The following is a 25761-nucleotide window of genomic DNA, read 5'->3' on the forward strand; positions in this document are numbered from 1 at the left end:
CCCACCGCGGGGTGGGGGGGGGAGCGAGCGAGCGGCTGCGTGGTGCTTAGTTGCCGACTGAAAATTAAGCCACGACAGTAGTACACTATCCATGTTGCAAAAGCAAAAGATTTCAAGGCTCTAGTATGTACCCGTCATTTCAAAACACAGGAATAAATATCCTCATACTTTGTTTTTTATGCTAAGAGCCTAAAGTACATACATTATCATGACTCAGCATTGCTCCTTTTGGCTTCCCAGTTGTTCCAGATGTGTATATTAGTACACAGCATTGATTCGGCTTTTGGGAGTTAATAATATCATCCAAAGTAGTATCAGATATGTCATCTCCCACCTCCAGAAACTCTTCCATCTAGAACATGTAACAGAAAATACAGGATATTAAATGGCTTCTTGCAAGTGGGAAAGATGCAGTACCTTATCAGTCTCAAAAATGGCAGAAAAATTCAGTGCCTTGCTCTGAACACGTTTCCAAGGCAAGTTTCACCAGGTCTTGCCTATGTAAGAAGTATGATAAGACTAGCTTAGAACTTAGTGTGTGAATTGCAAATAGACTATCTAAAATTGTGCTGCCACGAGTCTTTCCAGTGTCTAAGAAGGGAATGGTAATACTATTCCTCCTCCAAGATGGATACTATGGACAAGTCATAGAGGCTAAAATTCTGTTACTATCTCACACTGTTAGAATGATTTTGAGCCTTATTTAAAGGAATCTGGATGTACCATTTTTAAGTAAGAGTACACTCGTGACATTCCATCTATAATTCCTTCTCCTTTATATAAATACAAATATAAAGTAATTGGATGAAAGCTTCTTTGCAAAAGCATCATCTAGATGTGTGAATGTTTGCCTAAATTATCTGCTATTTTATAGCAAACAGAGCATATGGTGCTGGTCACAACTTCCATTCAAATTTGGCTCAATCTAGAATGAGCTAAACCTTGGCCCAAAAGAACGCTGAACCTGATCCTCTATGTTTTATCGGTTGCTCCCAGATACTTCTACTGCATGCACCTGGTACGCTGCTAAGCGTACCATTGATTTCAATGCTAATTGAAAACCAGGGTATAACACTTTTTAAGAAAGTCAATAACCAAACTGTCAGTTTCTCATTAGAATCAGGTGATTCATACTGTGCTACAGAACTGTGTTATTCAAATGCAAGATTCAGCACCTCCATTCTTCAATGATTCCTTGGAGATATATCTAGGAACACATGGGATGGTAAAGGGGACGATGTGAAGGACAGCAGAGGTAAAAAGAGGAGAGTCTGTGCTTGAGGGGGAGTTCATTGTTTCCTTCAGACCTCTGCCATTGTCAGTGTGCTACTAAGGTTACAATAGTTAGCCTCTGTGGCACCTAGGCTTCTTTTTCTTGGGTGGCAAGGCTGTCCTAAGGATTATTCTAATTACCAATCATCAGTTTTATACTTTCTTCAAACAAACGACACCTCTGAAAAGAGGGGCAGTACAATGTACAGCTGTAGCAAGTAGAGGATTTGTCACATCCTATCCCTTCCCACAGAATGCGGCTGCATCAATTTCCCTAGCTCCTGGAAAGCCTGGAGGTGTCGGGGATGTAATTGTTCCTATGTGACTTAGCAGTTGTTCCTGTTTTCCTGACCTTACTGTCTTCTCATACTAGAATGCGTTAATCACTGTGAATCTGTTGCCTAGGCTTTGTTTACTGAACAGTACCTGCAACAGAGAGTGTTCCCATTCCACAGAGTGTGAAAGGTACAAACAAAGTCACACACACTACTGGCTTTGCATTTGCCTTCTGGAAACATGCACTGATCAGTGAACTAGGGCTCTGCCCTTACTACAGCAATTGCTCATGACATGTTAGCTGTCAACTTGCAACACAAATCCCTTTTATCAAATGCCATGTGGTTTGGGTGGTTTGCTTTACATCAAACCTAATAACCAATCATTTCTGCCTTTGGTGATTTGATCTCCGATTTTTCCTTCAGATGACAAGCTATGGCAACTGTCAGACACTCTCACAGCTACCCTTCTCCATTGAGAAAATGTGTCCAACATGACACCTGAATAGGGGTGTTTTCAAATATATCAATTCTCAGGCATTTAGGTTTCAGCAACTGAATGTTGTTCCAGAATTAACTGCTAGCATTTATTCCTTTTACTAAGAAATATAAAATAGTAAGATCATCTTTGTAGGAATTTTTTTATTGTACTGAGATGCAAGGCATACTCTATACCAGTACATACAGTATTGTAACAGTAACTGTTTACTATTAACAGTTATATGCTATTCAACATAGCAAAAGAAGATATGATTAAAACAAGTGCAGAAGATTTTTTTCTTGTGTACCTAGTAACCCCTCACATTATCAAAATTGCAAATATTTTAAAATATTTCTACACGGTTCACTCTTCATTAATATCTTTTTTCCCCCAGTTGAAGATTTTCAGCCCAGAATCTGATAATCTGTAGTCCACTTAAAATGCTGATTTTTGTATTTTTCCTACTATTTTCAATTATAATTTCAAAATATATTGGAATAACATGTTTACAAAAATCTGTTCTGCTTAAAATCCTCATCTTTCTTAAATTAAAGGCATTTCTTAAATTAAAGGCTAGACTTCTACCCCTGAGAAATTTCTGATCCTGGCTTTGTCCCTTTTTCCACTTTATCTTTACCATGTGATACGAAGATTCTACATATACTAAGAAAACGTGCTACTCTGTGTAGTCCATAGTTATTTCTCTTCACTTGTTGTCTATCACCAGAAATATCTGTGCAAACAAAATCCAACTATCATGTGTAAAAGTACAGGCATTTTCATGTTCTTGGATTCAGTGTAACTAACCACAATTCAGTTTTCACTAGCACCAGTGGACAGCTTTTATTTTTAATGGTTTGAGAGTACACATTCCCACCTGAAGCCTATAGGTGTTTTGTTAATCCAGTCAAGTAAAAAGCCAGGAAGACACAAGACAGACAGTTAAGCAAGGTAGCTCTGATTTTAGATGTCAAGTATCAAACATGAAGTTACAGGTAAATTAAACTGAAGAAGCCAATGGAGCTTTTGAACACGTTTGCTGGAACACAGCAATGCATTCTAAATAGTAGACATTCCACAGATTAAACATAGTAGAAATTCATCAAATAAATAATACCCCATGAATTATAACTCTGTTCTAGCATTCACATACCGTATACAAGTTTGGATGTCTCTCTGGAACGGAGTCCTTATATAGCACAATAGCTTTCAAGTGCGGCAAGCGATTCCAGATCTGTTGGATTTTTTAAAACAAATTTACTATTTATTATTCATCTCTTGGTGGTTTTTTTCCCACTAAAACACTGCCGAAACTGTAATGGCTTGACAGTCACAAGAAACCTCCTGTTTCCCTCCATCCTCAAATATTCTCCCCTAAACTCACAACCAACTAGCTCAACAAGGAGGGGGGGGGAAGGGGGGTAGGAAAAGGAGATGCTACGCAGTCTGCTCTAGAAAATCTATTTTCAGTCAAAAGATTTAAAAAAGAAAATAACAAACCATCAGAAATGGCTCCTCAGCATCCTTTCTCATAATGAACCAAAGGGCACATCAAGGAACAGTCTAGGTCAAGCTAGAAGCTGACCCTAACTGCTGTGGTTACCAATATAGAGGAAGCCCCTCAGCAAAAAACTGTTGTGAAACTGCTAAAAAAAGTTCTACCTTCTTAAAGAAAAAAAGGAAAGGAAGCCATATGCACATTTGAAGGATAAATAAAAATATAAAGCTGGAGGCTTACAGGCAGACAGCAATGGCTGCTGCTTTCAGTAGCTCTTTTTCTGCTTTGCATGGCCTGCAGAGAGCATTCATTTCACCGAACTTTGTGGGACCCAGTGCCTCATAGATGCCTTTGAATTAATCACATTCTGAACTGACTTGATCAACCTGCGCTAATACAAAAGCAGTGGCTTGACGGTAGCCATTATGTATATATTACTAGAAGGATAACAATTGAAATGTTATGTTATTATTTCAGTCTTGCATTCTTCCAGGGGAAAAAAAAAAAGTTTCAGAAAACCGTCAGCTGGATAAAGCAGTGTTGGCCAGAGCCGTCTTTTCTTTTTCTAGATAGAAATGTGTATGAATCAAATCCCTCGAGTTCTTCAATTTACATTCTCCTCTCCACATTCACGACAGCACAGCCTGGTATTTAGTCAATGACACCGCAAGAAGGGTTGTCTAATTGGATGTTTTTCCAGAATACTTGTAAAAATCTCTCTTCCTCCAAATCACATATAAAACAAAACTACAAAATACAAAACTACAAAATACAAAGCAATTAATGTATAACTTATATGAAATACATTTGGAAAAAATCTACGGATATTTCCTCTCTGGCAGGTACATGTTTTTGGCAGAAAACTCCATCATGGAGGGTCCCCCTGTTTCAGCAAACTGTGCAATTTGGTGCAAGTTTGATGACTCATCTCCAGCCACGGGCCTCCCTCATATCTTACTGACAGACAAGCCCTTCCCAGGGAGCTGCCTTGTGCTCCTTCCCCAGGTCATGCAACAGGGATCTTTCTGTCAAGTTGGTCTTTCAATCTGGCACCCTTGCAGAAACCCACTCAAAGCTGCCAAAGAGTTCTGTCAAAATTGTGACTGTTCACTTAAAGAGCCTCCTCCTTTCTCACTAAAGTCTATCTCACGTCAACAATCATGCTACATCAAAGTGCTGTAAACTCAGCAGCCTTTACGGTTAATATTACGAGCAGGAAAAGATGACATTTTGGAAAGAGGAAACTCTGAATGCTAACATCCTTAATAGTTAAATGGAAGGCCTTTACAAACTTGCATCATCCTAATCTCTTCCATTCAAGCGGTCTGTGCTTTTCCAAACAGAATCAAGCGGTGACGTTATAAACATGGGATCAAAATGTGGGTTTTTTTCCAGGTAAGTTTGCAGTGAACCAGCCAGTGAGCTCTCTGCTGAAGAGAATCAGAACTGCTTAGACGTGAGACACAGACACTATAGAGAACAGAGCTGCAAGTTAACCTCACAGCTCAAACACCAGATACCAGATTTCCAAATAAGAACACTCCCATGAAAGGTTTCACGATACAGATAATGAATATGGTATTTGGGACCAATACAGTATTGAGAAATGGGAAAATTATGGCTTTTAAGTAACCATTCAGCAATCTTGTACCTCCATTATCTTGTCCAATTGTTTCCGATTTTCCACAACCATGATATTGGTTTTGCTGTCATGAGCAATGTAGTGGCAGGCCTCTGGAGAATTGGTTGTATATATTCCTGTGACAATTCCTCTGTATCAAAAATGTAAATATATACACACACGTACATATATGAACATATATTTATATACATACACACATACATGCACTTAGTATCAAAAAAGAGAATAATAATTAAAGATCAGATGAAAGCTGAAAGAGCATGAAGATGTGGAAGAAAACAGCAGCACAGCTGTCATGTTTGTTTCAAGTATTCAGATATACATTAATATCTGATATATGCACATTACAAAAACTAATCTCTGAACTCTGTTCAGTAGAAGATGCCGTAGGCTAGGATTCAGCATTTTAACCCACTTGAGGCTACACGAGAGCTAGCTCAGGAAGTGGTGAAAAAACCACTTATGTCCTCTTTCTGTTCAAGCTGCACACAGATACCAATTTGAATTTCACTGGCACAGAAACAGCTTAAGAGGTAAAATCCAAATTGTATAAACAGGTATCAAGACAGAAGGAACCAGACTAGTTAGTATTTACCTGTCACTTCATCTACTTGAACTTATCTTGCTGTAGACAAATATCATTAGTATAAAACTGGGAGTCTCATCTGTTTCCCACATCTTCCAGTGATAAGATACTGTACAATAGCTTCTGTGAGACTGTCACAGCTAGGCCCATAGCAAACAGGATCAATTTATGAGGGTCTGGACTATTTCAGATATACTGAAAGCTATGAGACTCCAGTAGGTCGCTGAACATGCTAACCAGCTGCAGCACAACTTCCAAGATATGAAACCAAATACTGATTTGCTACATTTCCAGACCTAGCAAAACAGAAATCCCCAAATCCCCCACAAAACCAACCAACCAAACAAAAAAATCTTACCCAGCAAAAACAGCTCCAACAGCTGAGATAAACCATTCTGGAGAATTAAATCCAAGGATTGCTACGCTGTGGAATCGTTCAAGACCAAGCTTAAAAATAATAAGCATAAGGTTATATAATATAGGCACTCTGGAGAGAAACATACAGCATGAAACAGACATACAAATATAAACCATGAGAAGTTTTGATTTACTTATTATTTCGATATTGACAAGTCAAGTTCCCTTAACAGCAGTGTTACCTCTTTAACCAAAACCAATTTTCATCATTATTATTTCAATACGGAATATTGAAATATCTGATCTTCAATTAATGGGAAAAGCCTCCTACATTGTGTTTTTGGGTGTTGTTTGTTTGTTTGTTTGTTTGTTTTAAGGAGACAAAGGGAGAAAAAGGAATTGGTTTTGTTTCCTGTACCTACCTTCAAGAAGCTCTTGGCTGCTTTCCTGGAGAGGCAATAATACTCTGAAAAAGTTATCTTCTCCCACTTTCCATTCTTTTTGCTGGCCAAAGCATTAAGCGATCCATATTTTTCTAGGCTCTCCTTGAACATCTGATGAACTGTTATGGGAGTCTGTGGACATGAGTTATCTATTCTCAGTCTCACTCTGCCATCAGCACAGGAAGTCCACAGAGACTCTGGAAAGTAAAGCATTATCGTCAAGGTATTCTATCACTGAAAAATACCATGTGACTGTGTACCAAAAGACAAGAGGATTGAATAAAGACTGCAGGACTAAGCACAACTCTGGCACTTCCCACCTTTCCAATTTTATAACTATCAAATATGCCATGTAGAAAGAAAAAAATCTTTATTTCTTACACTTTGTTCTGCATCTTGAATACGTAGAAAGAAAAAATCTTTTTCTTACACTTTGTTCTGCATCTTGAATAAAAGTGCCACCACACAGAATTATGCTGATCTTCCGTGTGTTACTGGCACACTACCAATTCCAGAAGAACCTGTCTGTGCATGCTCAGCCCTGCACAACCCACCATCCCTTGAGCTAATGGAGCAGGTGGTGAACCAGAAGGCTACAGAGATCTGAAAGATCTGAAACCTCTGTCCCTGTTCAGCATCCAAGCTCCTTTTGCTTGTCATAGCTCTCTCCTCCCTCCTTCCCCTCCAGCTATTCTCCTTCATCCTGCCCCTGTTCTCCTCTACTTACCACAGTTTTTTTCCCTTGCTTATCTGCCCTGTGTTCTAGTAGGTATATCCACTCCACTCACTCCTGTCTTGCCCTATTTCCACACCATCTTTCACCTTCTTCTGCTTTTGCCTTCCTCACCCTGTCTTTCTATCATCCATTTTTTCCCCCCTGTATTTTTCCTCCCCTTCCTTGACAGGACACAGACACAGAGCACCAACTAACGTCACTTGGCTCTCACCACTGGTGCCAAGGACTGGGGCAGTCCCTGGCATTCACAAGAAATAACTGTCTCAAAGATTCTACTGGGCTCTTGCAAACCCAGCAACAACCAGGCTGAGTATAAACACACCCCTTAGAGAATCTGGGGTTTAGTAAGTTGGCAAAATTTAGGTTAATTCTCACAAGGAAGACAAAAAAACCACTCACAACTCCCCTATCAGACAGTTAGCTCCCATACTTCTGAACAAAATAGTACAAGAACATTTTAAGAACAACATTTTTTTTCTTTAGATTTACTTACATAAGTGAGGAAATATTTTTTAGCATAAACATAAAAAAAATATGTTCTACAGACAGCTGGTGGAAAATTTCAGGCCAAAGAGCTTAGGTTTGCTAGAATTATAAGTAACAGAAAATACAACTTTTTGAAGTTTCTGATACAAGTTAATAAGCACGATTGTCTTTTACTACGCTTATGGAAAGCAAAAACTGTAAAGAAAGCTCAGCTAGTATCTATACAGTTTCCTGGTACCTCAGTGGCTGAAAAAAAGCAGTTCTGGAGTGTTCAAAAGTACAACATACTTCACATCTCTCTCAAATGCTGTTCCTCTAGTTGCTTCACAGAGGGCCTGGAAACAACCTCTCTGAGCATTTCTGGCAATATATGAACACATGAACCATAGCTGGATCCACGCGAGTGCTTTAGAACACACTTGCAGCCTCCCTCAAGTCAGGCTTGCAATCTGCACAGATAACCAGAGGCACAGCAAGCTATTGTCAGCTCACAAACGTACATTAAAAAAAAAACCCAAAGCAACCTTCTCTTGCAGCAAGAAGTTTCATTACTTAGCTATGTAGAAAAGCTCATTCATAATCAGCTGATAAAGTACAACTACTAAACTGAAAAATACCAAAACCAGTCTAGTTTGCTGCCAGTATTCTGTGAAACTATTTCTGAAGGTTTCACTGCCCCATGCTATATCCTAGTATGTGCAGAGCATTTTGAAGAAAAAAAAAAATAAAGATTCACCCTTCTGCCCCCTCTCAGGTAGGGAGATAAAAACCCTGGTGTAGAAAGTGAACTGAGCAGTCAAAGCTGTGATGTGTTTCAATCCAGGATTAATGTTCCTGACTCACATTATGTTCCATTCATGTTCCTGGCTCACAGACTTGCATTTGTTCTCTTGACAAACAGAAAGTAATAATGACAGCAATAAACACAAATAAAGCTGCTTAATCTCCACCAAGATGCCTTCATCTTCTCATGTGTGAATTGCATATAATGATTTTCAAAACACAGGTATGGAGCTTTGCTTAGGTCAGTGGAGGAAGGGCATCATAAATCCAGACAGTTTAGAAAACAAGTAGCTATGAAGGATGCTATAGGTAATAGACAGACTTTATCAAAGTATAAACAGTGGCACCCAACAAATATTTTATGAGTAGTGAAGGCAAAGCAGGTGTTTCTGCACTTAACCTCACTGCTGGTGTGAAACGGATGAGAGATAAGACCTGTCAGACACAGAAGCTAGTGTTAATCCAAATGCTTATTTTCTGCAGTGACACACCAAAGCCCAGATGGAAAAACTCTGTATGACGTTCCGGCTTCTAAACCAACAAAGACAGCAGGGATTGCAGGTGTGGTTGGGCACAGGTGGGTGACTGCTCTGCTGAAAACAAAATCGTACCATACAGAGCTAAAATACAATATTCTAGTCCTTGTATCATAAAAAACTGCTCTTGAACAAAGATTATCGCTCTTCAAGGGAACTGAAAATATTAGCAACACTCCTACAATAACATTACAAAAGTTGCACAATTACTACCTTTTCACTGCAGACATACAGTAAATAACAGAATAGTTTCCACAGAGAAGAGTGAAAAATCAATCAAATCATTGCAATATCTATACACAGAAACCAAAAAGGTACTTTGAAACCAGGTCTCCTTTTGCTTTTCCTTATGCAGTTTTTTCTGGTGTCAAAAAGGCATCTTTGATTCATACCAAGGACTAAGAAGAGAATCAGTTCCACAGAGACTCAGTGAATCACCTTAATGATACACAATATATATCGCAAAGGAATATAAACTTGAACACCCAATTCAGTGTCTGTTCTTGCATGTATTTGCAGGTAGAACTTAAACCTAAAACCAGTTCCTAAATCTAGATAACAAGCCAAATAATTCTAAAGATCTAACTATTCTGTCCCATAGAATTTGTAAAAACAGCAGAACATGAACAATATATTCTGCTTTCAGTTTGCAAAGGGATTTTGAGCAGAGGGCTCATTCTTCTCAGAAAGAGCCTGGGAAGGAATGCCTGGCTAAATACTGAATGAATCGATTATGAACTTTGGGAAAAGCAAAATAGGTGCTCTGCCTCACCAGCATCTGAAAGTTAAATGTAATGTCCAGACTGGAAATGAACTCAGTACCACCTGAAACCAAAGCGGAAATCAGAATAAAGATCCTTTAAATACACTATTAGTGTTGGTACATTATACACCCATAGGTTTACAGACAGCATAAGAAAAAATAAAACAGCATTCCAGCTTAAAGCACTTAATGCCACTGAAAGTTCCCTATATGCAAGCAAAGAGGAGTATTTGTTCCTTTCCTCTTTCTTCCAGTAACTCCTGCTACCTGCATCATACTTTGTACCCAACATGCTTTTTCATTCACTAATATGGGACCTTGGCTCATGTCCTTCATATGAATTCACTGAAGGTCAGAGATGGTGAGAAAAGATTTGCTCCTAAAGAAGACGATTTTGTCAGATAAAACAAAAAATGGCAGAGATTTTATTCAGATAGGTAGTCTTGACTGTCACTTTTTGAGCCTCTTCAAGTGTTTTTTTTCCCCCATGCCGTTCTCCTTCAAGGCCAAATTCCACGATCAGACTAAATTTTCCATGATTCACTGTCTTTGCTGCTGAAGGAAGAGATCGCCCAGAGTAGTCTCATACATATAGTGTATAACAGCATGACCGTACTGCAGTTTGTGTTAGGAATTGCTCTAAGGACAGCTGATCTAAATATTTTGGATTTTAGGTGTGCAGTTTTCCCACTAAAGTGTAAGTTTTCAACAAGAAACTTTACAGGAGAAAAAAAAAATAGTTAAAAACTTTATTTACTACTTAAAAAACACTTTGAAAGTTTTCAACTGATCTTTTACAATACAACCCTAGACTTGTGAACCACTTACATGTGAATACTGATTTATAAAAGTACATTTGTTATTCAAATATTTTCTACCAAGTCTGAAATAATACACAACATAAAATTACAAAAATTGTAATGTGTTTATCAGCCAATTATTATTCCTTTCCACTATGTATGACTGAACAGTTGTGACATGGTACAGGCTGACTCTCCCAGCCCAGGTACCAAAAATTATTTTAAACAGGCAAACAAATAGCAAGTCCATGGGGGGTTTTTTTGTTTGGTTTTTTTTTTTTTTCCCCCATGAATAATCAGTCTGGCTGAAACTGCTGGATCTCTGGAATGTATAAAGGAGACTGTGTACTAGTTAAAAAAAAAAAAAAAAAAGAAATACACTAATCCTACAGTTTAAAGCTAATATATGAATGAAACCTCCTCTCTGTTCACTACGTGACCTGCAAGTATCCTGGTGACTGCCAGAATGGATTTGGGAATGTAAATGAATTCTCATGTTTATGGAGGAACAACTCTGAGAGCCATATAAAATGCAAAAGAACCAAGGCCACCTTTCAGACAGGTAAACAGACAGGCTGGTTGTGGAATCGCCCTGCTGCATGACCTGCGTAACTCCAAGTGGTATTCCATAAATGTGCCTTGGGAAGCAGGAACTAAAACAGTAATTTAACTTCTGCTTGAAACTGATTCAGATTTAACTCACAAAACAGTATCTTGATTATATGCCAGTTTCTGCAAAACATAACTCTAATGACGAGAGAAGGTATTCAGCTCTTTGCTGGAGGCATTTCTGATGGACAGTCATCATCCCAGATTCCACAGCTATGATGCCATCACATTCTGCTGACAATACAAATACATCATTCCTCCTCTCACCCATTATTTTTTAGTTTTCTTCAAGATGTCTGTGGCCCTGAAAGCTTAACTTCTTTTTAGTAAAAGCTGGAGCTGCGTACACCCAGGTTGGAGTCTGAGAGCTTGGCATCTGTGTCAAACTTCCCCTTGTGCCAATGAACAGATTAAACAGAAGTACAGAACTGAATTTCAAGTGAACCTGAATGTATCAGCCGGAATATATACATAGTGATTCTTTTTAAAAAAATACAGAAACCAGCTTCCTGTTGCTTGCCTGGCCACAGCTGGGGGAGGAGGAGGGTTTTCTGCTATATTATCAATTTTCCACAATAAACATGTAACTTTAAACTCTCAAACAGAAAAGACTGAATAAATAGCGGAAATCTTTTTAAACTAGCCAAAACACACACAAATATTTCAGTTCATGGAAACTTGTACCTTTTCCACTGGAGGAAAAGTGAACATTTATGAATTGCAATAAAATATACTGCTCTTCACATCAGTAAACAACTACCAATGCAGATCAGAGAATTAAGATATCCTCCAAAGAATGCCTCTACAAACTGACGTGGAGGGAGTGGTGCATCAGGACGAGTACAAAATAAGCTTCATAACAATACTGACGTTTCTAAAACCGATTACGATGCACCGAAATGGAAGCGTGTGGAGGGTGTAATCAGGAGGAAGCATCACTACAGAAACATTGCCCAGGCATGCAGGAATGGAAACTCAAAACTCAGTTGGAATTGAAATTGGTGAGTGATGTGAAGAGCCACAAGAAGGGCTTCTACAGGTACAGTGGCAGCCAAAAAACCAAGGATATCATGGGCAACTTACTGACACAGGACATGAAAAGGGCTGATGTACTCAGTGCCTTCTTCACCTTGGTCTTTACTGGCAAGATGAGGCTTCCTGGGTTTCTGTGCATAGTGGCAGGTGAGAAGTTTTACCTACAACAGCAGAGGAAGATGAAAGTAGGGACCACTTCGGCAAACTGGACACATACAAAAATGTCGATGGGCCCAGATGGGATGCTTCAGAGTACACACTGAGAGACCAGGCCAAAGTCATCGCAAGGCTGCTCTCCGTCATCTTTGAAAAAGCATGGCAATCTGGTAAGGTCCCCATGACAGGAAAAAGGCAAACGTCACACCTGCCTTCAAAAAGGGGAAGAAAGAAGATTCAAATAACTAAAGGCCAATCAGACTCACTTCAGTCCGTGGAAAGGCTATAGAACAAACTCTCCCGGAAATCGTTTCGAGCTATAAAATGGTGACTGCGACCAGCCAGAATGGACAGACTTGATTTGGCCTTGGTAAATCCAACCCAACTGCCTTCCATGATGAGATGACCGGCTCTGAGATAGGGAGAGCAGTGGCATGTTGTTTACCTTTAACAAGGTCTCCCCCAGCATCCTTGGAAGGTTTGGACTGGGTGGAGTTGGAGTAACAGGTGGATAAAAAATTGCCGGGATAATTAGTCTTTGAGAACAGTGGTCAACATTTAGGTCTAGCTAGCAGTCAATTACAAGTGACATTCTTCAGGGGTTAGTCCTGAGAACAATAGTGTTTAATGACTGCATTATTGTCTTGGACAATAGAATGCACCCTCACCAGCTTCAAAGATGACACCAAACTCGGGGAATTGGCCAACACGCCAAAAGGCAAGGCTGCCATTCAGATGGACCTCAGCAAACCGGAGGAATGGGCTGACATAAACCTCAAAGCTCAACAAGGGTGAGCCTAAGTCTTGTATTTGGGGTAGGATAACCCCATGCAACAGCACAGACTGGATGCCAGCTGGCTCAGCAGAAAACCCCCTGTGGTTCCTGGTGGACAAGTTGAATGCAAGTCAGTAGTACATCCCCGTGGAGATAAAAGGCTAACTGCATCCTGGGCTGCATTAGCAAGATTATAACCAGCAGATCAAGCAAAGTGGTTATTTCCCCCTACTCAGTACTCATGAGGGTGCACCTGAAGCAGCATGCAGCTTTGGAAGCCCCAGTGCAAGACAGAGATCCTGACAAACTAAAGCAAGTCCAGAAGAGGGACTCCCAGATGGTCAGGGGCCTGGAGCCCACCATGTATGAGAAGCCCTTAAAGGGGCTGGGTTTCTTCAATCTGGAGAAGAGAAGACAAAGAATTAATCTAACTGCAGTCTGCCACAGACTGAAGAGGGGTGCTATAAAGAAGACAGATTCTTCTGAGAGGCACACAGCAGAAGAACAAGAGGCAATGGACATGAGCTGCAGCAAGGAAAATTCTTGCTAGATAAAGTAAAATAATTTCACAATGCAGGTGACAGCCTTAGAAGAGGGACTGAGAGGCTGTGGAATCTCCACCCTTAGAGGTTTTCAAAACTCAGCTGAACAAAGCCATGAGCCCTCCTGTGAGCAGAAAGCTGGACTAGTTGTCCTCCAGTGGTCTTTTCCAACATAATGTGTGATTCCATCAGTATAAAACCAGCATGAATGAGTTCTCTCTTAACTTTACACTGGTTTTAAGCCAATATAATGCTTGCTGCCAACAGTAAGGTTACTCTGGATTTACGTACGCATTAGAAAAAACAAAATCTGGCCTGGTTCCACAGGAATGAGCTTCTATACATTGGTGGAAAAGAATGGGGAAAAAATTCCAGAACAACCCGGAGTCCTCATCAGGCAAATTTACTCCTGAGGTTGCAGAACATATCAATTATAAAATGAGAAAGACAGTTCTGCATAACTAGAAAACATCAGTGTCTCCTTCTTTTCTCTTGATATAAGAAACAGACCCACTGCAACTAGACACTGAGCTTCCTTCTCCCAAAAGATTTTTGGGAGAAGTTTTTGACATTCAGTACTCATTTTACCACTCAGCATCTGCGTAGCTGTGTGATGTTTCCAAGTCAAACACTGCTTCTCATTTAAATGGATAACAAGTAGTGCCACAGATTCCCAAAGTCAAATAGAAGACGAAGGCTAACTTAAATTGTAAGCTCCTGATTCATCAACTTAGCAACATACCTAAACTCAAAGGAACTGCTTAATTAAAATGGATGGGGTGTGACTTGTGTTTGCAGGAAAATTATGATGGAACAGCTGGAACGGCTTCTATCCTCAATCGTTCACCTCACCTTTCTTCCAGAGGCTGTGGTCACCTCTGCAGGAGTGGCTGAATGGCATGTGCATTCCTTCCTGAGCATTGTGGTTTACAGCCCAGCATATTACTCTGAACTGCAGCCAGCAGCACCCTCTGGGAGAGAAGCAGGGTAGATAGCTGACAGCAGTAACCAGCGTCCCAGATAAATTCTTAGAAAAATAGGTCAGAGCCTTCATGAGCACACAAGCAAGTACTCTGCAGAATCACAGCCTCAGTAATAATCTACGTATACAATGTGTCTCTCAAATAGTTCAATAAAAATACCCTGAAGTTGAAAACAGAAGTTAGTTATCACCTTTATCCACCCAGATTTATTTTCTGCTTACTGAAAATGAAAAAGCAAATGCCTAGCAGTTCAATTCTTGGAAAGAAACCTATTGCGTATCAAAGAATTACCATTTTAAAAATAAATATATATGCATATAGGTGTATATGTATTTATACATATAAAGTCTGCATGTGAGATTCCTACATAGATCTGTTATTTTTCAAAACCCACTTGCAGTCATTGCTTCAGTTGTCTCATAGAACAAATATTCCCTGTTTAAATGAGCAAATTTAGATACCAGTAGCAGCCTCACCAAGGCAACAGGGAGCTCCCTCAGGGCTGCAAACCTTCCAGAGAACCTTGGAAAGTTCTGCTAGTAAACCTCCTTTAAGCCACATGGTAGCACAACTAGGTTAATTTACCACTGCAATTCGTTTAACATTACAGTAGTATACATATGCTACAATGCAACACAGAACTGACCAAAGTACAGATATTCCTTTACAGCCTCCAGTTATTACACAGTATGCCAAATCCTCAACAGCTGACAGCTGGTAAGCAGGTTGTGATGCCAAAGGTAACACAACAATTGGTATGATTTTCCATGGGATCAAGATATTTTTCACTTTTATCTAATAATTGTCTCAAATACAGACAAAACCTGGGAGAAGCTACTGAATTCATGCAAGTTTACAGAAAGCTCCTGAAAATTTTTCAGTTGCCCTGATTGACTTCAGTTTGATTTTATTTTTGGCTGCCTCTCGTTATCCCAGCCATGAAAAATTGTCAGTCATAACTTGCCAGAATAGACACAAAAATTACATTAAAAAAAATTCTAAAAAGAGCTCAAATTTCCAGGGATCATCTTTTACATGCTTACCTGTTGGCTCTATGCCTTCATCTTGGGTCTCCTCCAAATAAGACAGCGAATCTCGGCAGATAGTCTGTGCATCTGTAAAGGTTCTAAAAGAAAACATACCTGTTAAAAAGTTACGCAGGAGTGCTAGTAGCATCCACTACAATCAATATACAGTATATCCAAGAGAAAACAAAAAACACAGATTGCAAGCACTTTGAAATACAAACAGAAGAAGCTAGAAAGTGGAGAAAACTCCACTACAATCAGGTTAAACAGGGAAATGCCTTCACTCTAAGGATGACATTCTTATTTCATACAGTGGACTTTTGGTTTCAATATCACGGTATACACCAGATGGAGACACTAATTTTGAATCTTGACAGAGAGGCCATGAACCGTGCAAGTATAAAGCATGAATTATCAACCTTAACCTTGATCATACTGCCACTGTACTAATATCACAATACCTTGTAAATTGTCACTGTTGATACCTGTTGAAGCTCTGGGGTTAGGGGCTTTTTTTGTTGTTGTTTGTTTGCTTTTTTAAGGCTAGGAAAAGAAGGAGATTTAGTTCCTAATAATAATAAAGTTTCTCAAAAACGTCACCAAAGCAACAAATTATCATTATCACACGGATGAAATTAACCTTTCTTGGCTGAAATTAACCAGACGATGTTTAAAGCACAGACTCAAAAACAGGAAGTCTGTAAGGTAACAGACTGCAAAGGATTATATGAGCAAAAAATCTAAACAATAACTAAGCATTTAGAAATTACTAACTGCATAAAGCCATGCACTGCAGATTATTCATGAATAGCAGCATGCAGATTTTTTAATTCAGCTGACTTCATTTAATAGGACAAGGGATGGGAATCAGCAGTCTTCAGAGGCCAAGAACAAGTTTGGATTACCTTCATTCCCTCTCAACAGGTAAACAACAGAAGAGTCCTGAGTGAAACTCAGGAAGTCCTTCCCCTCCACAGAATAATAAATTAACTCAAAAGGTAGAAAAAGAAAGTCCAAACAACACCCTTCCCGGCTTTCAAATAAATACAACCAACTTCAAAAGCAGGATTTTACACAGCAGTGTCGGGTAGCGAACAGTCTTCACCCATCAGAAGTGACAATCGCAGTCCATTTCCTCCCTTGCTACTACTATGGTGCAGACCTCCGTGTCTCAGAGCAGAGGTACAGGTCGCAAAAGCAGCTGAAGGAAAATGAGAAGTCATCACTAACCTTGCCTGCAAGGGTATTTCCTCTCTTGTTAATGGCATAATGGGACAAAACATGAAAGGGCTTGTCTGATCAGCAGAGAGTTAGGCTCTGAAAATAGTCACTGGCTTGGTGAAAGTGGATGTTGATGAGAAACTGAGTAATTTAAATATAGAGGGGGATTATACTGCATTTTGAAAGGTAAGTCTGTCTGATATATGGGAAAATGGTGACTTAATGAAGTGGGATTGCAAGGACAGAACGGTGGACCAGGAAGACATATTTGGGAATAAAAACAAAACAAAACATCTGAATTAACTTAAAAACATGTGTTTGTCTGCCATCTCAAAACACTTAATAGTTCTTGAAATTCTTCCTATTTTAAAGAAAAACTACATTTGATGTTTAGTAATCTAATGCAATCTTTTCCTTTAAATATCTTTTGAATACTAAAGCTTTTTTAATTTTTATTATTTTACAAAACAAATAAAACAAAGTCTTAGTCAAAAGATAACTGAACATTACTCTTGCCGAAAACGAATAGCAGAAAAGCCCTCAGAAGAAAACAGATCTGATTAGTGATGTATCAGAAGAGCCTCCTGTGAGGCTATACTCAAAACTTTTAATAACCATCATTAATGACTTTTCCCAGATGAAAATCTCTTTCGTTTGCTTTATTCTCTTCCACCTGTTACAGGGTACTGGTTCAGTTTATATTATGTTCCCTTAATAGAAAAATAATCAACCAACAAGTCTGAACTTCTGGACTTGCTCTAGTAATGCTTCAACATGCAAACGTCATATGAGGAGCTCCGTGCATCTAGTATCTTCAGGAGTGTTAAAGTTAGTAACACTGCATGCAGAGAAGTTGTTATCTGCCTCTATGGACTAAGCAGTCAATTTGAGAGTTGGGTTGTTTTTGCCCTGAAAGTACAAGCAAGAAATTTTCCCTTCCATCAACAATGTATGTGCATATTCAGAACCATCCCTTCTGAGTGAAATAGATTTTGATGTTGTTACTTTTAGCTTTTGTTAGGAGTTATTCCTTTAAAAATTAAGTAAAGATCCAAGAATGGTTATGTTATCTGGAACTGTTCAAGTAAGACTGAATCAAGCAGAAGTCAGTGGGACTGCTTGATCAAGAGCTTACTAGGCATACTGCAGGAAGGAGAAAACGCGCTGCAGAATTAGTTTGGTGGCGAGATGCCCCAGCCAAACCAAAATGCTTTGGAAATCTGGACTTTGGCTGCTAAATTTGTTATTAAGACTGAGGTTCTGCATAAATTATTTACTGTTATTAGTGCAGGGACAGCATGTTCCAAAAATCCAACTACCAGTTTAAAAGGGGATTTTCTACATCCGATTTTTGCATTAAATAAAAAAGTTTATGATTCCAAAGGTAATATGCAAAAACCTCTACAAAGCACAGACACAGGATTTAACAGTAGAGGTCACTTTAGCCAGCCAGTTAGAACAAAGTGAGTTCATGTTACACAACGTTGACCAGCTAGAACTAAACAAAGCATACTTCTGTATAACTCCATTAGCAGAAGTGGTTTTTAAATGACACTATGTCATTACATATGTGATGTAATTTGGGATTTAATTTCAGGGTACCATTCTATCAAACATGACCTCATCTGCTGCCTGAATTCAATGCACACACACACCCCCTTCACCCGAGACAGAGGCACAGCGTGCTCAGGCTGACTGGCTTATCCAGAGGTCTGGGGCAAATCCTAACGTAGCACAACTTGCTTGCAGCTACCACCACTACTCTGTGCCAGTTAGATGTTTTATCACACTGAAGCTGTTCTCACACATCAGGCCAACCTAAAACACAAGAATTTGAACATTCTCTATATTGGATTAACAAAGGGAAAGTTTCCTTTCCTTCTTTGTTTCCAAGATTGTAACAGCTTTAGTGAGATTTATCTTTGCAAACCAGTGGAAGTAACGTGTGTGTGACTGATACGATAATGGTAAAATAATGACTGTTGTAACCGACAGTCCTTACCGCTGGTGATGATTCACCAGAAGCAAAGCATCCAATCTGAATTTGCTGGCATAGCAATTACTTTTTTTAACTAAGTCCATTTGATGGAAACCAAAGAATACAGTTCCATTTCTTATCGTAACTACAGAAACTAAATGTGACAGCTAAATCTCTCCACTTTTATCATTATGAAATGGAAGCACTCTTTTGCTGGTTACACATTAGAAAAACTGTTTTTTCTGTTACCATAATGATACCGAGTGTCTCATTAACGGCACTACTTACTGTGACACTAATTTCCGTAATTTTTTTAGTTTCAAGGGACTTTGGAATTGGCCTTTTCCTTCCACAGGCTCTATGTTTCCTTCTCTGGTAATTGGAATTTCTGCTTATATCTCATATTCTAGGTCAAATACAGTCAGATATTTGCTGTCCTCTAAATTCTCTCCTCATAGTAAAATCTTGTGAAAATACTAAGAATAAAACTGAAAAGAATCTATAAAGTCAGTCTTTAACATGATAACGAACCAATGATTTCTACGGAGAAAATGTTTTACGGAAATTCTCATTTTAATAAGCCTCACAGAATACACTGATTGTCCTGTATAACTAAGTTAGAATCTTTTCTCTCAAATTTAAAAACTATAAACTTTATGTTGTAGGGTTCAATATATTTTGGCCTTAATTCTCCAGAGTGATTTCTAAAATCACAAATTGCACCAACGGAATATGAACAGTTATGCAACAGTCATGTTATCATGAGATTTAAGGGGGAAGCTATTCGTTAAACAGATTACGTATAGTGGCAAATAAGACAATGTCTCTCATTCTTTTTGTATTCCTCTTCCTTATCACTACCGTTCAACTCCTGTAGCTTTGTCAATGTTAAATTTTTACCAGTTGGCTCTCTACAGGGGTTATTCGAATTTAAAAAAATAAACCAGCTTCCTAGAAACTTGCAAAAATAAGCAGTTTATCAAATAACTACATATGTATATTGTTAATACATTATTCAGTACAAGGTATTCCTTTAGACTTCAGGATATTTACTCATAACCCTTTATATACATATAGCAAGTCAAAGTACTTCAAAGTCTGGAAATCACGTTCACAACTGCCACAAAAAAAGACTTAAACATTTTTTTTGCAATTCAAACAGTCAGTAGTTCAGGTTATACATTCATCCAGAGTACCCTCCTTAGCTTCCAGACCTACAGTCTGGGTTCACGATGAAGCTACCATCTCCTCCTTCCTTTCCTGGTATTTCTAATGCAGAGGCTTCTCCCATTACACAGCTTCTCCATTCTCACCTTGTTCCTAGATAATGTCGTACCATATGTGTGGGCTCACCACAGAGTGAAAATATTTTTATTAATGAATTTTATTCTGGTTTAATGCATGGGAAATGTTCACTGCTGAAGATAATGCACTCATGTATTATCAGGTAAGTTGAGATTAATGTGATGCCTAATTTTAGAAGAACAGTATGTTCAAGGTGCAAAGCTATGGCTATGGTCAACCATGTTACTGCAGTTCCTGTCTGCTTAACTTCCGAAGCTTTATTACAAACTATTGCATGATTTTTATTCTTTCGTTCCTTCAAAATAAATTACCCTGCAGATTGTCTACAATAAAGAACATAGCCAATAATGAGGGAATGCTCAGTTACAGTGTCTGCTGAGTGCATACAATTTCTCTGTCACTTACATGCTTTTTCCAAAAAGCAATCCGTTTAGCTTCTCCTGGGAATGCTCTCGTAGCACTGCTTCCAGACTCAATGGCTCTCAGGAAGGCTCACTTGTGTTTTGCCCACACCGTGATGATCCAAAACAGCGCAGCTCCTTCATCTGCTTCGCTGTTGCTCTGAGCATAACATTTACAAGCTCACCTACCAGGCTACTTTCAAGTGGCAGTAAGCATGTTACTACATATTTCTTACAACACAGTCTCCACCTTATAATTAAACTCCTTTCTCTGCTTGCCTTGCCCAAAGAAATATTTTGTAATATGGAGGTGTTTATTTTAGGGAGCAAGGTGTGCAAATCTCCATCTGTACAAGTACTTTTTTCTCAAACACTTTTGTTGAATTGGCTTTCCTAACTATTAAATATGAATCCTATTTAATACACAAAAAATAGGCTGAACTGGAAAATATGCCTTTTTTCCAAGGCAGAACTTCTTCATAAATTTTGTTTTCATCTTTCCCTGCTTGCTTCTCCTGAGGATGACTTGGTGAATTTCATCTCTAAACTCCTACAGCTTGGTTGTTTGATTATTTAAGTAGTCCATAATAAAGTATATGAGAAACAAAAAAATCCTTCTTCCAATCAGTGTGCATCTTTTGCTGCTTCATTCTTTGTGACAAGTGTCCTAAATATTTATCTCTGTTCTAACAATGGCAATTTTTTTTTCCCTAAGCTTTTGTTACATTTTCTCCAGGACAACCCAGCTATATATATTCCACCAGCCTTAAATCTACATTAGAGCTGCTTTTGGTAGTATGTCTTGGGTCGACATCTGCACATTCCAGAGTACTTTTCATTGGGTGTTAGGCATTTTCAAGAGCTCACTGGGGCATTTGAATTCAAGATGAAATCATTAAGTAATCATCTGACAATTCTTCTGGCAGCAAAAAGCGAGAGCTTAAATTACCTCTGGGTACCTCTGAAAACTTTAATGATTCTGGCACTTTGCCTAGAAACTTCAGAAACTAAATGTCTTCATCTGGATCCCATTCATGAGTAATCCTTTCCCCATGCATCCTGCAAGTGCTGAATCCAGTATTTTAAAACAGAGCTCTGGGGAGAGGTTGTAGGAGGGAGTGCAAGACAATAAATTTAGAAGCACAGATCTGTCCTAGAGTTCTAGACAAAGACAATAAAGTCACTCTGATTTGAATCAACATAGCAACATAGTACCAAAGCTTTGATAGCTCAGCAGCTAAATAGAAATCTGTGACCAGCACATAGCCAAGTAGCAAATACGACATCTCCAGACTCTGAGGAGCTATGAATTGTTACCTAAGACACCTTGAAGATATTTTCTCATTTTCTACAGCATAAGGAAAAAACCCACAGTAATGACACACAACATTAGTTATTTAAACCGTAATTTTGTATTACATGTAAAATTCTTCCTATATTAAGGAGCAAAGTAAAGAGTCACAAGAGGTCCTAGTGGTCCTTCACAGGGACATTGCTGTCTATTATGATTGGTCGTCTTATTTACTAATTACTCTTCTATTCAAATTAGGGCAATGTAGTAATACATTCCTTATTCCTTCTATTTAAAATTTCCCTTTGTCCTCGAAGAACAGGTTAGATTTAGGTTTTAACTGGTTTTCATGCTCTCATGAGACTTAAAAAGGGGGCCACAAATCAGCCCAGATATGTTCCTACTCTTGCAAAAAGGGTCAGCTGATTCGACAATCAGCTTGCTTTTCATAGTGCACAAGAAACCAGTCCTTCTCAAATTACTCATATAACTTCTTCCCACACAAAGGTATATTTAAAAGCAACACAAATGCTTAATAAAGAACAAAGTACTAAAGATAAAGTTAACAGCTGAGACCTATTTCGCCATATAACACAGTTGGCACACACCTTCTAGTAAAACCTCTCTCTTTACTTGCAAGAAATAAAACTAAAGTATTCTTTTCTTTTGTTAGGAGTAAATATCCTCAAAAATCAAGCCATTTCTTTTGGTGAGCAGACCAGTTTTACAGATAGCTGAGAACTATGTGGGTGAATGGGAAGGAATGAACAATGTATCCAGCCTTTTTTTATTCCCCTCCTAAAAAAGGCTCTATTCAGCAGTTGGGAGTGTACTACAACCCTTCACTGACCTTGGTACAGATTTTCTGGCTCTGTTCTCCCCTGCACAGCAACAACCCAGACCTGAAGCTGAAATCTTCCAGTAGCTGCCTCTGTATGGCTATTTGCAGGGACTGCAGCAAAGTTAGGTCACACAGAACTCATTATTTCATCTCTTCCTCATTTTTTAGGTCACACTGATTCAATTTCAGCCTTATAAAACGTCTTTTTTCCCTCTTTCCATTTTGCTAGAATTTTATTTTCTTTGTCTAGTCTTTTCTACCTGGAATCCTACTTCCAGCATACAAAAAAGGTATATAAAGTTTGCTACCTAACTTCAAACCACACGAGGTAAACAACACTATTTAACAGGACAACACGCACTGACTTCTTTAAAAAAAACTAACAAAGAAGTATTTATGCCAAGGACTTTGAACACATCAAAAGTATTTGGAGTTTAGTCTCTGTGATATTCTTTCACTAGAAATTCAGAAACAAACCAAATGCTAAACATCTTTCTAATACAGGAAGCTTAAATTTCCTGTTTGCAGTGGGTGAAAACCACTGTATATTTTTAAATTATCTTTTAGCTTTTTTTTTTTTAATAAAGAAATCATGGAAACTTTTTTTTTGTTTAAGCATGCATGGACTAAAATGGAGGCATTATTACTAATTTAGCAAAATCCTAACTTTCATGAGTCAGTGCGTACGTATACCTATACTGATCACAAATTAAATACTGTTTTATGATCTTTGGACAGATTAAACAAAAAAAATGACAATGCTAGTATTAACTGCACTAGGACTCCAGAAGCAGCAGCAACAACAACAAAATGTTCAAAAGCTTTCAAAGATTTCTTAAAACTTTTTTCTTTTCCAAAAACATTGTCTACAGTTTGCTCCTAATGATGCTTACAGAGCCCAGAACAGAAGAAACCATTATGATAAAAATGATCCCAACCAACCATTTACCTGAAAGGGTCAAGCAAATCTCCCAAGTGACATAACATGCAAGTTCTTACCTAAAGAAATGTGAAGTTAGATTTAACTTAACAGAAAAGTAAGTATCTACCTAATAGAATAGTTCGGTCTCTGAGAATGGATAATCAGTACTCAGCAATATTGACAAACTTATACTAATCAGAAGATAAAATATTCCCTGTGAGATGTGTTGTTCTATTCTTAAAATAGGTATTTCCACAAACTCTAGAGATGGGGAGCTTTCTCTAACAGAAGATACCATTCCAGTAACAGAGTAACAGGAAAAACAAAGTCTTTTTCCCTTTTGTGCTGCCTAGGACAGAAAGACAACAGCAGCCAGTAGGGTTATCTTACATGTAAAGAGGTAATACAGACCCTAAAACAAACTCTTCTAAAATGAAGTTTCCCAGTTTGTGCTCTAAGATACAGGTTACCTGGTTAAGTTCTGTTGCCTTTGAAGGGAAGATGCTCAACCACAAAGGCAAATTACCATCTAAGGATTATTCCCCCATATTCAGGAGGGAAGAGAGACCTACTTCCATAGCTGCACCTAGGGTATTTTTGAAAGTCCATTCAAAGTAGATTATATGCATTGTAATACGTGCAGAGCAACTGGTACCGAACCTCGAGAGTCTTCAGTGCCGCTCTTACCACCAGAGACACATGAAGAGATGGGTACAGGAGCACTGACTGGTTTTTTTTCTTGACTATCTGAAATTTGCTATTTTCTGGTATTTGAGAACACCTACAGTCTCACCACATGGTTGAAAAAACATTAATTGTTTAATTTACTGAAGCGTAAGAGTCTAGTAGTTTACCAGTATTTTTGCTAGCATTCCATGTTTTTGCTAAGCTGTGAGCAGCTGAGCCACAGGAGCTAAGCATACCTCTTGTCGGAACTGCTATACACGAACTTCTGCTGAGCCCACTTCTGAGGCTAAGAGCCTCTGTGCTATAAAATGAGTGCTATACAACTAGATATATGCAAATAGGATACAAGCAACATAATCCAAACTGAATGAAGCTATTACGTTTAACGCCAAACTAGAAGTTAGCATAGGAGAATAAATCCATTTAGAATCTTTATTACAGTTTTCTCTCATTCTAGCCTCAAAAGATACACCTTATTCTGCATTAGATAGCAGAGACACCATTAGGCAGACAAGGTTCTTGTGGATCTGCACAGTCGTAGAAGACAAGCTTAAGTTGTGAAAAATTGGTAAATCAGTTTGTTAAAATAAATACTCAAGCTACTTTACCCATTTTCATAGCTTTCTGAAATATTCATTGCATTTTCATCTTGTAATTTTTTCGTAAGAGTCTCTCCACTGTTAGGCATGCTGACAAACCCTCTAAAGCTGGTCACAAATATGCTAAAGAACTGTGCGGGTCAGGCATAAATAAGCTACTTGGACAACTGAAGAAACCAACAGTAACTGGTTATTTGTTAAAAAAAACAACACGTAATACAAGAGGAGGAGACTACAGCTACAAAAGCTATTTCTTTCTGATTTTAACATGCTTGAAATGTCGCAGTGCCTGTGAGCTGCTTACTGTTAAACTTTCCTTTTAATTCAGTTTTCTTTAATTATCCATGAGAAGAATTTTAATGAGTCTACAATGCTTTAAGATGCAAATCTTTTCTTTTGCCAAGATTTCCAATGAATTCGTTCACAGAAGTTGAAGCAATTCTAATTTTATTAACTCTAGTTTCAAAAAAGAACATTCAATTAAGTTATTTTCTTAAAGAAAACCCAGGTTAATTACATTAGGAAATGCCTTCGAGTCAATTATACCTATGAAACCCAGTACTGCAACAGCCAAGCACCTCCTCCAGCATCACAACTACACCAGCACTTCATCGACTTCACCCAACCAGGCCTATCATATACCGTAGAAGTTTCTACGCATGACTAAACAAATTACTTCCCAGGATGTAAGAAAGTCTAGTTTAGATTCTTAGGCTACTTCTCTACTAGT

The 25761-nt window shown here is 38.5% G+C and overlaps 1 protein-coding gene across 1 annotated transcript in view; it reads right to left on the reverse strand.

The window, feature by feature from the left end:
• Window positions 1–25301, reverse strand: part of ACSBG1 (acyl-CoA synthetase bubblegum family member 1) — a 38398-nt gene extending 13097 nt beyond the window's left edge. The window contains 8 exon segments of the mRNA XM_019470682.1: window positions 203–352; window positions 3182–3262; window positions 5178–5298; window positions 6113–6201; window positions 6534–6751; window positions 15802–15885; window positions 25072–25156; window positions 25158–25301. Of these exon segments, the coding sequence (XP_019326227.1) occupies window positions 203–352; window positions 3182–3262; window positions 5178–5298; window positions 6113–6201; window positions 6534–6751; window positions 15802–15885; window positions 25072–25156; window positions 25158–25301 (972 nt within the window).
• Between the last annotated feature and the right edge of the window lie 460 nt (window positions 25302–25761).

The sequence above is a fragment of the Aptenodytes forsteri genome, unplaced genomic scaffold (genome assembly GCF_000699145.1).
Source record: "Aptenodytes forsteri isolate BGI_AS27 unplaced genomic scaffold, ASM69914v1 Scaffold239, whole genome shotgun sequence".
In the NCBI taxonomy this organism is placed as follows: domain Eukaryota; kingdom Metazoa; phylum Chordata; class Aves; order Sphenisciformes; family Spheniscidae; genus Aptenodytes; species Aptenodytes forsteri.